Source organism: Typopeltis vanoorti, chromosome 19 (assembly GCF_054136105.1).
Source record: "Typopeltis vanoorti isolate ZY-2024b chromosome 19, IOZ_Tvanoo_1.0, whole genome shotgun sequence".
NCBI classification, from domain to species: domain Eukaryota; kingdom Metazoa; phylum Arthropoda; class Arachnida; order Uropygi; family Thelyphonidae; genus Typopeltis; species Typopeltis vanoorti.
The window spans coordinates 60400497-60416547 of record NC_143567.1 but is presented as its reverse complement, the minus strand read 5'-3'; the positions used below and the strand labels follow the sequence as shown (position 1 = coordinate 60416547).

General features: G+C 37.2%; 1 protein-coding gene across 2 annotated transcripts in view; it reads left to right on the top strand.

Moving 5' to 3' along the window:
• The window catches only part of LOC150096158 (NADP-dependent malic enzyme-like), a 272304-nt gene that overhangs the window by 66652 nt on the left and 189601 nt on the right, over positions 1–16051 (top strand). For both annotated transcript variants that reach the window (XM_090409458.1, XM_090409457.1), the window contains one exon: positions 14902–15026. In XM_090409458.1, coding sequence (XP_090265584.1) covers positions 14902–15026 — 125 coding nt within the window. The remainder of the gene's footprint in view (positions 1–14901; positions 15027–16051) is intronic.

Sequence of the window (16051 nt, the reverse complement as noted above, 5' to 3'; positions counted from 1 at the left end):
TGATTAGGAGTTGGAAGGGAATCAATCGTTTAATGCTACTGTTGGCACACGCTCCCTCGATGAGTCTTTGGATTCCCTGGAGGTGTCACATAATAATAATAATAATAATAATAAACATCAAAGATATCATCTTAATGTTGCGAAATGAGGTCCAGCTTAAAGCTGGACATGTAGCAACCTAGATCCCTTAAATCAGAACTTTATGTAGAGAACCAGTTGTTAGTGTGATTTTTGTATCTCTTTGCTGCTTAAGTATACATGGCTTGGAAAGAAGTCAACACATAGCATGTAACAAGCCATGTGTTTGTAGCTGGTATAAATTGGAGGAATACAATGCAACTGTGTCTGAGTGAAATGGATGCGAGAAGGGGAACTGATGGAGTTTGAAAGCGGCTTTATGATTGGATGCCATGATACAGGCTTATCTGTTCTGCAAATTGGGTTACTCCAGAGAAACAATCATCAGTAATACCATACTGAGATGGAAACACAGGGAGTCAACTACAAGTGCTACCCACAGTGGACAACCCACCACATTCACTTAACATGACTGTAGGGTGCCATGAAGGATAATATGTAAAAAGCTGCCATTCATTGACCAATGCATTGCATGTGGAATTCTGGAAGCCGATTTGAATGTGAATCTGCTCAAAAGCATTCAGAACCATAATTCACAACATGGGTTTCCATGATAGGACCACAATAATGCAAGTTCCACATTACCCAAACCAACATGCAGCATCTTCAGTGGTGCAAAAAGCATGTAGAGTGGGAAGTGGAAGCTTGGAAAGCTGTATTATGGAGCGATGAATCATGCTATACTTTCTACTCAGCAGACGGATGGGTGTGGGTGTGGAAAATCCTCAGTGAATGTTTATTACTAGAGAGCATAACCCCAACTATGAAATTCAGAGAAGGTGGTGTGATGGTATGTTCCTGTTTTTTCTGGTTTCTCCTTGGACTTCTTTTTGTGGCACTACAAGCATTCAACTCTGCTAAACATTCTGCACAATGCAATGCTTCCTGCTTTGTGTCATTTCTACGGAACTGACCATTGTCTCTTTCAGCAAGACAATGCACTGTGTCAAAGGGCTACTGCTGCTGTAACTGCATGGTTTGTGAACATGAACCTCACCACACTTGACTGGCCTGCACAGAGCCCTGATCTTAACCTTATTGAATATCTGTGGGATGAACTGGACTAGGATCTAATTACATGCCTACAGGAAGAATGGTCCAAAATTCCCATTGATCACTATCATATGCTTGTGGAAAGTATGCTCCATAGGACTGCTGCTTGCAGTCAAGTGATCCTACATCTTATTTAGGTAGCCACTGTGGCTGTTTGTTCCTCACAGTATGGTGTCTGTTGACTTCTTTCTAAGTAGTTAGTCATAATCATATATAATTATGAACCTGCAAAGGCATCAAATGGTACTTAATAGCTTGTAATAATACTAGGCATTTCTGAAATGTAAGGTAACACGTTTTTTTTCTTAATAACGATGAAAAGAATGAGATAAAACATGGTGGGCAGATAGACTTGTTAATAACATCAAAAAGACTGCAATTGCAGCATGGCACTACTGTCGCCTCACAGCTAATTCCAGTTGCAAAATGGTGGCAGCCATGTGAGTGTGGTCCAAAACAGGTGTCTGTGAAGTTATTCATTTATTGCAAGCAAAAGGGGCTTCACCAAATGACATTAATAGACATTAATAATATATATACCCAAGAAGATTTAATGCAGTGTAATGAAACAACTTTAAAATATATTATTCACTGGATGAGTGAAATTTGACATTTTATGTTTTTACTTAATATTTCATGCAAATGGCATTTTTGTCTTTTAATGTATGCTTTTAATCCTAATCCTTTTAATGTCTATTTCTTTAAATATATGTGTTTAATCATTTATACATATTATTATTATTGTTATTATTCATCACACCTTCAAGGGGTCCGAAGACTCATCGTGGGAGGACACCTGCTGTACAACTCTCCATCTCCACTACTACACAGAACCTCTACTACCACTCACCTATATCAACGCCATCTACTGCCCACAACCACCACCACAGCTAGTATTTTTTTGTCTGTAAATTGCATGTGTTCTGAAGGGCCGATTTATCTGTATGGGGGATGAAAAACCTGAGTTTCTGAGAGAAAAAACCCTGCTACCTCCATATGAGATCAGCTAACTCACCTTCAATTGAAAAAAGTCCATATAAAGATTCCTCCCGTCATGATGAGAATCGAATTTAGGCCTATTCTAATCTTTGATTAGAAAAGGCCTAAATTCGATTCTTGCGTACTTAGGCCTTTTCTAATCGAAGATTAGAAAAGACCTAAGTACCATCATTCTTCCAATTGCACTACGGAAGTGCAAAAGGCGAATGCACCTTTGCGAACCAAGAGTTCCCAAACTTTTTGCCATAACACCTCCCTTTAGTATAATATAATAATGAGCTATGAATCATAACTGCTCTGTATGCTCTTACATTTTCTAAAGTTTGCACACGAAATAAATAAATAAAATAACTGTGAACTAGTTGCTTTGTATTGTGAAAAAGTGATGTTAAAGAAGTAACTGTGCTTCTTTAATATCACTTCAGGCAGGCCTTCATCGAGCAAGGCAGAAGACAATATTTTGCGCATTAAGGGCATTGTTCTTGAATATTGTTGAGTGAAATTGCACGAGTGGTGAACTTGAGTAAGTCCACTGTTTACAAAATTGTTCACGGTGTGTGCCCTTGGCTTTTGAAAACTGTGCTCCTGTTGGATGATTTCAACAATGTCAGAGGAGCACAAGGTAACATTCATGGGTCATGTGTCTGGAGAATCTGTTAATACAACAATAAAGGTGAGGATTTTCTCACTCAAAGAGACAAAATGCGGGTTCATCACTTTATCCCAGAGAGCAAACAAGACTCCATGATCTGGAAAATCCACAATCGCCTGTGTACAAAAAATTCAGAACAGTTCCTACTGTCCAAAAAGTCATGGCCATAATGTTCTGGGATTGCAAAGGTGTGATGTTGGTGGACTTCAAGAGAAACAATCAGTGCAGAATTTTAGTGTGCAACATTGGACAAACTGAAATCCAACATTCGCCACAAACAACAACTTCCTGACAAGCAGCATGATTTTGGTGCACAACAATGCTACTTCACACACACACTGTGTATACAATTTGTCAGTAGTTGCACTGTAATCATTGAGAAACTCTACCACATCGACCCTACAGTCCAGACTTTCTGGAAAAATAGTGCATGTTCACTTATTTCCTGGTGTATAATTTCATCTTCTTCTTCTTATTATTATGCAACACCTCCAGGGAGTCGAAGACTCATCGAAGGAGGGCATCCACTCTACAACTCTCCATCTCCACCACTCCACCAACCCAACTACATTCATCATCTACACCAACGTCATCTACTGCCGACCACCACCACCACCACCACCAGTATTTTCACAGGCAAGCACAAACATCCATGCCCATGGCGGGATTCGAACCCGCAGCCTTTGGAGAGCAAGTATGCTAACCACTCAGCCAATCAGGCCATTTATTATTAAACATCCTCAAGAAACAAAATCTGTTACATTACTTTTCAGAATCTCCTGGGCTCAGTTACAGCACTAGCCCCAATGTTTGATTATAACGGAGAGATACGGACACTTTGGCATACCATGATTGTTAACCTCCAAATTGGAGAAGATACTTAAGTAGAAGACTCACAAGTGATGGCAACAGCATTTGGGTCCACAGCTCACACTATTTAATGGCCTTGAAAGATCTATACAAGAGTGTGTTATTTGCAGCAAACAGAAACTGCTCCATTTAGCTTTCATTGTTCATGGATGAAGCTGCATAAGAGTGTTTGATTATGCTTTTCAAAAAAGCAGTTATTCCAAGCAGAAGTTAGAAATATGGATTCAGAATCTTTCTCGTGGTGTTCATCCATGGAATCAGACAGATTAATTCAGTCTCCATTGAGAAGAGCATTTGGCATGGTTTTAGCTTAATCTCAGATTCTTGGATGCTTTTAAAGATAAAAAAATTCTTGATTAACTTTTGTTTTATGGTAATATAGTATATTATTGAATTCGTAAGTTTATCTGTATTCAGCATCTGTAGGTTTATTTCCTCTTGCTGGGGTTAAATGTTGACTAGTTTGACTTTGCATATACCACATTACAATTATTATTATTATTATTACACTCCCAAGGAGTTCAACAACTCATCGAAGGAAGACACCTACTCTACAACTCTCCATTTTCAATCCACCAACTACAGTGAACTGCACCATCTACACCGATGCCATCTACTGCACACCACCATCACTAGTTTTTCACAGACAATCACAATCATCCATGCCCACGGCAGGATTCACACCCACAGCCTTTTGGCTGGAGAGTGGATACTGTAACCACTCGGCCAACCAGGCTGGCATTATGTAGTACAATAGTTTAATTAGATTTTAATAAATTTAGTTTAATCCTTTATCCAAGTGTGAGCAAACAAAGTTTGCACCTGAAAATATCTTCAGGACTGGGGTAAGGTAGTACAACATTGGGCAACTCGTAGTAAAGGTGGACCAAGCTAACATCACTCCTATCTCAGTATCTCCCATAATGCAAAACACATCTCCTTGCGGATATGTATAATGTTATACATTAAGGGAAGGGCCACTACCCAGACTAGTTTCGACCTTTATTGAGGTCTCTTCAGTGGGAGCCAGGCCCAATAGTCGAGATACCAGGCAGAAGCAATGGCAAGGTCATCTTTACCTATAGGAGTTGCCAAAAGGTGTGCCACCTTTTTATTAAATTACTCTGGATTTAGAGAAAGATGTTGAAAGTTTATTTTTCACTTGGTTAGACTATAATAAATTTAGTTTAATCCTTTATCCAAGTGTGAGTAAACAAAGTTTGTGCCTGAAAATATCTTCAGGACTGGGGTAAGGTAGTTTTGGCAACTCCTATAGGTAAAGATGACCTCGCCATTGCTTCTGCCTGGTATCTCCACTTCTGGGCTCCCACTGAAGAGGCCTCAATAAAGGTCAAAACTAGTCTGGGTAGTGGCCCTTCCCTTAATGCATAACATTATACATATCCACAAGGAGATGATATGTTTTGCATTATGGGAGATACTGAGATAGGAGTGATGTTAGCTTGGTCCACCTTTGCTACGCATTGCCTGTGTTTTACTACCTTACCCCAGTCCTGAAGATTTTTCAGGTGCAAACTTTGTTTGCTCACACTTAGATAAAGGATTAAACTAAATTTATTATAGTCTAACCAAGTGAAAAATAAACTTTCAATTTAATTAGATTTCTTTGCTGCAGTGCATAACTGATGTCATGAGTAATTCAGGTAATGTGAGAAAGTTGGAGGTTAATTGCAATATTTAGAAGCAGTCACATAAATAATATATTTAAACCATCCCTGTTACAAAAACATACTAGAATCAGACTATATAATGTCTTGTCAAAGCTAACTCTACTATACGAAAGCAAAAGATGGACCATAAAAAGTAAAGATGAAAAACGAATTCAAACAGCAGAAATGAAGTTTCTCAGATAAATAGCTGGATATACCAAGTGGGACCATAAAACAAATGAAGAAATCTTACAATCCCTGAAAATAAAATTAATTAATTACTACATAAGACAGTATACACAAAAATGGCTAGATCATTTAAATCGAATGGACAACAGCAGACTACCAAAAATATTATACAGATACAAAATAAGTGGAATAAGAAGAAATGGAAGACCAAGAAATAGATGGCATGAGACTGGAACAGGCCGCTCGGCCTAAGATCCATGTTAAGAAAAAGAAGAAGCAGTCACTCGGATAGCATCGTTCTTTTAATAGTAGTTTTATTAATTCCAGTGTTATGGTATTGCTTGAATTTCAGAGGGAAATTTACATTCTCAGCATTTAAAACAATGGCAAGCAAGTAGATGCATCTGAACTGAATCTAAACAGCAGCCAACCTTCTTCTTTTCAGGTACTTGACTCCCTGTTTTACATATAAGATCATTATTTTCTTTTTGAGATGAAGTAGCTACTGACTGAAGTAAGTTGAATGATACTATCTCTAGAGTTTTTTGTAGCATTTTTACTTTCTTTCACTCCTTTATTGACTCCCTCCTTTTTTTTTCAGTTGCACTAAAATTCTCAAAGGATTGTCAGTCCACAGTAAAATAAATTCATTTCATTTACATGGAATCTGAAAACTCCATTGAGACTTGGAAGTGATACTAATCAGCATACCTTTCACTTATTCTGGCAATACATTTCACTCATTCACCACTCACTATGCAAAAAAAATCTTCTTTTCATTTTCTTACTTACATTAAGTAAGTAAGGAAATCTATTTTACAGGTTCTTCTCACGAACTCATATGTCCCAATCATATCACCTCCCTCCTCCTCCCATGGAGGAGGAGTGATATGATTGGGATAGCTCTGCAGACCAAATTCCCTTAATCTGTCCTCATACTCAACATTCCAAGCTCTGAAGATGGACTTATTCACTTTGCATGCTCTCTCCAATGTTTCCTTATCACAAGTATAGCCAAGTAGCAAAACAGATTTGTGCACAGAAATCCAAATGTGGCCTAATATGAAACAACTATATTCCAAATTTGTTTGAAATGAACTGAAGAACCCATTAGTAGAGATGTCTGTAGAGGGAACTCCCTTCCCAACAATTGTTTGATTTGGTGAAAATGCTCGCGGGGCATCAAGCCATTTAAGAAACAGCTACCAAGCTAGTTGTTTAGCTAGTTAGCTAGTTCTTACAATATACCAATGTATATAATACTTAAGAGCCTCCAGCTCAGTCAGATGAATCCCTTTTGCTCAGAAAGACCTGGGGTTGATTCCTGTCCGTGACATGAGGAATGTTTATTTGGTCTCTTTCAGCTAAAAGGTGAGTTTGCTGGTCTCATAGGGATGAAGGGGGGGGGCACCCAGAAACTCGGTTTTTTTTGTCCCCCAGAACAAGCAAACCAACTGTTTACCTTTTCTGGAATACACACACACACATACACACACACACGAATTTACAGTCATGAATACTTACAACAATATGTGGAAAAGATAGGGTCCTCACCACATGTCATAATGCCTGTAGTTAACCATGAGTCACATCATGGTAGTCAACCTCCTAGATAGGAGATGGCACTTGAATGGGACCAAGCTAGTACCAAATATAATGAGCACCATTCAACTCTATACCTGACTAAATGCTAAAGATATGATGAAAGCAAATAGATATCATGATTGTCATGATTTCGATGTAGGGATGTCTGTCATGAACAGCCTCCTTAAATTGTACCATGATTCCTGGTACACCATCTTCAGCCATCTAAAAGTGACTTCATATGTGTATGGAAGATACCTGCAACAGTGTCAAAAGATGAGGAAGAAATGTTTTAAGGATGGACATAAATCCAGGTATTGATAGCGTCTTGTGCTTGTCTTGTCAAGTTTTTGCATGTTGCATTCTGTCACGTTCATTGAAGAAGACCATAGGATAACATTAAGGGAAATTGCAACCCGTCTTATATAGTATACCATACCATGCCATACAAGAGATAGTAGTGATCTTGAATTACTGGAAAGTGTGCTTCCATTAAGTGCTCATTTCCACATCAAGGGATGAATGCAAATAGACACAATGACTGTGTCTCAGCAATTTGATTACATGCTGTCCATAACTGATGATATCCTGCTAAACATTGTCATGTTGAAAGCAGTTTCAAATTTTGCTCTCAGAAACACATAATAGAGGATGGAATGCATCACTCAACTTTTCCAAACCAAAAGAAAGCAAGGTCATGAGTACAGTCTTCTGGGATTCACTAGTTGAGTGATGCAACTAGTGAATCCCAGAGAGACTGAGAGACCATAAATGAAGTTCTCTGTGTTTAGCTACTCAAGAAACTGCAACATTTTAGAGAAAGTGCCAAATGAAGAGAAACTTCATCCTCCAGCACAACTTATCACTATGATGTAACACTGGAGACAATTGAAAAAAAAAAAAAAATAGCTTGGAATTGTTCCCACATCCTTCCACAGTTCTGAATTTGATTCTTTAGACTACCACTTGTTTAGGGGAAAGTACTAAGGAATGGCAAGATGGTCTGCATATACAGTGCACAGTTACTTGCAAGGGACTGGAATGAACTTTCTTCAAATTTAGTAGAAATTCATTGAATGATATGACTTTCAGAAGTGGAGGAGCAGGAAGAAATGAAAACAATGCTTCTTGGAGGTTTTATACCATCTTCAACTTAAGAAATTAATTTTTCATTAATTGGATTTAATGCTGTGAATTTCAGGGGCCACATTAAACAATTTGTGAAGATGTCTCATCAGATAATGGCAATGATGCAGAGGACTTGATGTACAGAAATAAAGAGATTATGATACCATTGTATAAGACCTTGATCAGGACTCATATAGATTATTGTGCGCAGATTTGGTCACTGGATTTTCATGGTGAAGATATGGTTAGAAAGGGTCCAGAGAAGACTCACAAGCATGGCCAGTGGTCTTTGGAAGGTGGAGTATAATGACAGATTCAGGTAATGTACATGGAAAAAAAGCCTCCTGAATATAATATGAGGAAAAGGGAATATGTTTGAGTCATCTAAGTTAATTAGGGGTTGTTGTTTTCAGGTTGACATGGAAGAGATTTTTCATAGAAAGGAAGTGGGGGGGGTAGAATGGGGCGCTATCCCTGGAAACTGTATAAGGAGAGTGTGAGCAGGGGGAGTGAGGAGCAGATTCTTTACATGGAGAGTGGTTGGTGAGTGGAATGCATTGCCTGAGTGTATTGTGTATGTTGACACATTGAATCAGTTTAAGGCACAGTTGGATGAGTTTTGTGTGTGTGTGTATCTACTTCCCATGAAATCTCTAACTCCCTTGAGGTCAAATAAAGAATATAAATCAGCTAACACCTTTTATTCCCTTATAGGGAGTAGGCGAGGCCTTTAACCCCTATCTAGCTTTTGGAGACTGAGTGCAGTTCAATCTCCACTGGCATCCAATCAGAGATAGCTGGCCCATGTCTGTCACTAATTATAGGGCAACCAATAAAGAGACGTTCAAACAAGTGCTGGGGTTGTGACCTTACCTACTAACCCTAATAAGATATGTGACTGTCTGAAATAATGTGGGTTCTACGGTTGATTTTCTTGAGTTTATGGGATGATCACTGTATATACAACCAGTTACCAGGAGGAAAAACCCACTTGCCCATACAAGAAATCAACTGACTTGGGAACCAATCAAAGATAGGCTTAGAAAAAGTTCCTCCAGTTGCTGACTAGACTTGAACTTAAGTCTACCTTCAGGTGTCTTAGCCTAGAGGATGCAAGTGCCACGTATGTTAATAATAATAATAATAATAATAATAATATGAAGAATGCAATATACATTTTTAGTTTTCACTATACATCAACAAAGATAATAATAAGTTTTTCAACTTTATTTTAATGTTTTTATTACTGGAATTTGCATAATAGGAACAATGCAAAGCATAGATGGGAAACTTAGAAAACTTTTAATTTAAAAATTACACCTTGTATGACTCCTTCTGCCACGAGGAAGGTGTGCTTGTGCTTTTCTGTGTTCTGATATTCCTTGCCAAAGAATGCTAACCTATAACTCGTTTTTTATTTTTTTCACTTCCTGTGGCTTAAAATTTCTTTGCTACATTTTGTTTTATCTGCTGCCTGTATCATTCTCCCAATTCTCAAAATCATTTAAGTTGACCCCTTTGATTCAAAACTTGATTTCATTCAGTCAAAATTTTTAAACAATGAAATCATCTTTCTTGATGATTTCAATATCCACTATTCTAATTGGCTCCCTTTTATGAATTTCACTGACCAAGCTGGAGGAGAGGCAGAGATTTTTACTGTAAGCGATGACTTAAACCAGATCATTCATCTCCCGACGATCCTCTTCGCTTACCTAACACTCTGGATCTCATTTTTAAGTAATACTCTTTCCAGGTACTCTGCTCAGGTGAATGCTCCTCTTAGTAATGCAGACCACAATGTCATCTAAGTTTTATCTCTGATAGCATGTCTTTCCTTCAGCCATTTACATTTGGTATTACAACAATGCCAAGTGGGAAGACTTACGTGAATTTTACTCCTCCTTTCTATGGTCAGACTACTGTTTCATTCTTCAGATCTGGAAACCTGTTAATCTTGTTACAGAAATAATCTATATTCATATTGGAATGGAGACTTTCATTCCTCACTCTGTTGAAATGTCCCAATACATATCTAAACCATGGTTCTCCAGGAAGTTTGCAAGTGCTGTCCATTAAAAGCAGCTTTTCACAAGTGGTTCGAGACCAAAACACCAGCTTATTGCCTGCAACACTTGTAAAACCATTAAAAATGTAAAGTGTAAATTCAACAAGTAAATGTAGAAAACTCACTGCTTGTGCCATTGGCAGTCACATCTTCTGGTTGCTTGTCAAAGACTGTTGGAAGCAACCCTTGTCCATCTGTACTACCTCTATTTCCTCTTAACAGGAGCATTGTAACATCACCTAAAGACGAAGCTGATTTCTTGGCTTCATTCTTTTCTTTCAACTCATTCATAGATGATTAAAAAATTACCTCCTTCTTTACCTGGAACATTGCATCTTGTGTATCCTGTGACCTTCCAGAAAAACATCAGAAGAATCTTGAATAACTTGAATGCCACAGAGGCAGCCAGTCCTAATGGAATCCTACACATTGGGTTCAAGAGATGTGCTCCTGAACCAACAACTGTTCTTTACCATCTATTCACTAAAATATACTCAACTGGCATCCACCCTTCTGCATGGAAGAATGCCCATATACTACCAGTTCCCCTCCCCACAAAAAAAGGAGATAAAAGTTTACCTTCCAGCTATTGACTTATTGCTCTTACATCGGTTTTATCTCAAGTAATAGAGAAGGCTATCAACAGGCAACTTCTTCAACATCTTGAGAAATGCTGTCTAATTAGTGACTGTCAGTATGGATTTTGCCAATCTAGACCTACAGGAGATCTCCTGGCTTACATCACATACCTCTGGGGTCATTTCATGAAAAGGTTTGGAGAAACCTGTGGCATTGCACTTGATGTCTCCAAGGCTTTTTATAGGGTCTGGCTTTAAGGCCTTCTCAACAAATTACCATTATATGCACTGCCTTTGCGTAACTGGATTGCTAGTGTTCTCTCAGATCGATCCCTATGTGTGATGGTGGATGGTGTTTGGTGTTCTCTCTTCAGATTTTCCTGTTAATTTAGGTGTACCACAAAGCTCTGTCATTTCTCCCACCCTCTTCCTGATTTATATAAATGACCAACTCTCATTAACTGTGAGTCCCATTCATAGTTTTGTTGGTGTTAGCACTCTCCACTCATCCTATACACATGACAATCTTTGAAGTGTTCAAACATCTCAAGCTTCAAGATTATCTATAATAAGAGCCCTGAACACTGATCTCCACCATATTTCTGATTGGGGTGAAAACCACTTGGTCAACTTCAATGCTTCCAAAACACAATTCTGCTTGTTTTCTTATAAAATAATATCTCAGGTCTTCTCCACTTACCTTTGATAATGTTCAGCTCAACAATCTTTCTTCTCAGACTGACTCTTATTCCAAACTTTTCTTGGCACAATCATATCAGTCCTATAGCATCATCAGCTACCAAAAACCATGACATCCTTTTTTGATCAAGATGGTATGCTGCTGAACAGTTACTCTATAAATTCCAAATCCTACCAACATACATTAGAATACTGCCCAAGTGGTGCACATAAGACCGCCCTAAAAATTCTTTATGCTCTTCAGAAAAAGTAGTTTGGATGATTACTGACACTCCTCTTAAATAATCTCATCATCCAGTTAACTATAGAAGACCAGATTCTGCATTGTGTCTCTTCTACAGATATTTTCACGGACATTGTTCTGCAGAACTAGCATCCATTATGTCTCCCATTTCTCTACTCCTGACCATCTCCACATATTTGCTTTCTATAGGCTCTTGTGCTTTTCTTATGTGGGAGAAATATTTGGATTTCACTTCACTTGTTTCCTTTTTGAAATTTAATGTGTTTTTAAATTTGCCATGGAAGAATTTCTAGCATTTTGCTTGGTGGTGGTGGTGATGATTGTGCATTCATTCCTAGTCTGATGCATTGACTCATCAGTCACACTTCTGATTGCTACTCTGAAGAAGCTCCCAAACACTAATTCACATGATTTCTCTTAATAGTGAACATTGGAGAATAGGGCTATCTTCATACAGTCATGCCGTACAGATAATACTTATAAGGGTGGTTTGAAAAGTTCTTGGCCTCAACCATAGATGGCAGCACTATGGGCAAGATTTTTTTCTTTCTAAAAAAAAAATCTTGCCTATAGAAAAAATAAGCCTCCATGTAAAATTGCAAGTCATTCTATCAAGTAGTTTGTTTTATACAGCTGTGTGAAGCAAAAATGTTGTCTGTATCCCTTGAAATGGATAAAATTGAGTATCATGCAGTTATAAAAATCTTTATAAAAGGTTTAACGCCAAAAGAAATTCATTCAAAGTTCATAAAAGTTTATGGGCACTCTTCTCCTTCGTTTTCGAAAATTAAGAAATAGGATGCCGAGTTAAACGTGGCTATACCAGCCTTGAAGATGATCCACATGAAGGACATCCAAAAAGTGTAACAACACCAGAAATCATTGATCAAGTGGTATTGGATGACCGGCAAGTCAAAGTGCATGAAATTGCTGAGACTATAGGCATTTCAAAAGAACGTGTAGGATATATTTTGCATGAAGAATTACAAATGAAAAAACTTTGCGCAAGATGGGTGCCATGCTTGCTCACAGCAGATCAAAAACGCATTCGCATGAAAATCTCTGAACAGTACTTGAAGCGTTTTAACAAAAATAAAACTGATTTTGTGTGTCAATTTATTACTATGGATGAGACTTGGATTCACCATTATGCAACAGTGGACAGAAGCTGGTTGTTCAGCACCAAAGAAGACAACGTCGGTTCTATCAGCAGGAAAGGTCATGGCATCAGTGCTTTGGGATGCTTAAAGGCATTTTGTTTATTAATTATCCTGAAAAGAGTAAAACAATAACCGGGGAATATTATTCTGATCTTTTAACCAGACTAGACAAAAAAAATTGTGAGAAAAGACCCAGTTTGCAGGGGGAAAAAAATCATATTTCATCAGGACAATGCACCTGCCCACAAAGGTGTTTTGGCAATGGGAAAATTAAGGGATCTGCACTATGAATTGTTGGAACATCCACTCTATTCCCCAGATTTGGCTTCCTCTGACTCCTCTCTCTTCCCAAAACTAAAACTCTTCCTCGCTGGTCAGCGTTTTTCTTCGAATTAAGAGGTGACTGCAGCTGTAGAGGGGTATTTTGCAGATCTTACTGAGAACCACTACAGGGTTCTCAGTAAGATTAATTTTTATTAATCTTACTGAGATTTATTCTAGTAATTAATAAGATTAATTACTAGAATAAATGTATTAGTCTTAAGGGAGATTATGTTGAAAAATAAAAATAATTTTTTAAATTATACATTCTTTTTTTCATTGTAAAGCCAAGAACTTTTCAGATCACCCTCATATAATGCTATCCTCATTTCAGTCTTACAATATAATGAATGTAATATTGTACATGTTAGAAAAGTGTTCATAAACTACAAATAAGAATAAGAATAAAAGTTATGATTTAAAAATTTCAAAATAAAAAGGGGCTTTCTCCTGAGGATTGGGGGGTGTTGTCCACACTCAGCTAATTTATATGTACCATGCTTATCATACCTTCTCCTGAATACATTTTAGGATTGAACACTCACCACTCTGGAAATGCATTCCGCCATTCTCCATGCTAAAAATCTACTCATTTTCTTATTCATATCCCTTATGCAGCTTCCAGGGAGGCAGGTGACATCTTATTTTCCTACTGTATATTACCCTTTGCAATAATTTCATTCTGTCTGTCTGATAGACTCCTTTCACCAGCTTTTGTCTCAATCATATCGTCTCTTTTCACATCCGTCAAGCATGTCCCTTGGTATCTTCTCATCTTCATCCTAAAGGTGACATGTAGTCTTGTCTCCAGGAAGAAGAACTAAGATGACTAAGTTATCAGTGACAACTTAGTTACTTTTTTAAAAAAAAAAAAAACTTTTCTGGAATATCCTCATTCCGATGAAAACAAGGTGACAACATTTGTACATTATAATCTATATGACCTCTTTGCTTTTATATGCCAGTCCTCCTCATATTGCCACAATCTGTTGTATTGTCCTCACAATTCTAGCAATTGTGGCTACTGAAAAGCTGCAGACTGTGCTAATCTTTACCGAATAAGTAAGGAGGAGGTATATTTTTCCAGAACACAGCAATGGAAGGAATAAATAAAGCACAAGAAAATTTTCTCTGAGTTTGGAGTTGAAATATGAAAGAATGTTGAATAGCTACTGCATTAACACTTTAAGGAGAGAGTGAGGAAATGATCAATGCCAACTGATAGATGAGGTTAACATGATGAAGATGAAGTTACCATATTAATATTTCAAGAAGATGAAAGCAGCAGAAACTGAATGTCTTTCTTAAACTTTCTTAAAGAGAGTGAATTGGTAAGGTAAGTCATTAATCAGTGATTGCTTTGAAAACAGTTTGCTGCTGATAGATTTGAAATGCCTGAAAAGCATTTAGTGAGACATGGTTAACTGGAAAGCCATAATAATATAAATAGCTATAGTTTTGAGACTGTCATTCTTCCTGAATATCTTTTTTTTTTTTTATATTGAAACAAAGTATGTTATTAAATTGAAACTGTATTTTTCTTTAAAGGATAACAATGAACACTTGTTCTATCGTGTTCTGTGTGAATACATGGAAGAGTTATTACCTATTGTGTATACACCAGTAGTTGGACAAGCATGTCTGCAATACAGTAGTCTATTTCTTCCACCAAGGTAAAATAAATACATATATATATATTTTAATTTCATTCGTTATTTACATATACCATGTAGTGTGCATAGTCTTAATGCTCCATTTTTGCTTTTTTCCTAAAAATTATGTGTGTTATATAATTATTATTAAGAAAAATGAGATAGTAGTAGAAAGTTAACTAAACTCAAGTGTTTAAATCTTTTATTGTTCAAACACTTTCTGTACTAGTACTTAAGTTTTTTAGATTGAATATAATTGTGGTTATTTTGTTGTTGTTGTTTTTTTGTTTAAAAAGTTTCAATTCAAGATTCAGTCCAAAGATCTAATTTTGAGTTGGACTTTTTTTCATTGGATGCACTTTGAAATTGTTTGATGCTCATACCAAAATTTGATGCACACACTTTTTATTCATCACAACTATGGTTGTGATGAATAAAAAGAATGAGAGTATTAGTGTATGCGAGTAATGCAGTGATAAACTAAAGCAGGGGTCAGTAATGCAGTGCTCGCGGACGGCATGGTGCCCGCAGTGAATTTTTATTGCGCCCTCAGAGAAATTATTGTCAACTGCTTTGGTGCTTGCAGCGGTAATTTTGCAGCTTAGATCACAGTATATCTGTGAGATACATTCATTACTAGTATGTGCTAAAATGCAAGAAAACATGGAGAAAAAACACTGCAAATATAATACATGATGGTACAAATTAAGTGAATATTGAATTCAACATTATTTCATAGCCAAATATAGAAACTACAAGAGTTTCATGCCGAATATATAGAAACTAAAAGTTTCGGTGGATGCAAACATAAGTTGTGCCTTATGGGCAACTCGTCGTAAAGGTGGAGCAAGCTCTTTCCTTAGTATTTTCCATAAATGTAAAGCACATCTTGCAGAGGTCAGCAACCTTTTTAATATGAAGAGCGCAATATAAAATTTGAAAATTACGGAGGGCTCATGACACAGGTATTTTTTTTCTCATTTCAGGCTTAGAAATTCTATGATTAGTTGTTTTTAAGAAAAATGAGATTTCAAATTTTAACATTC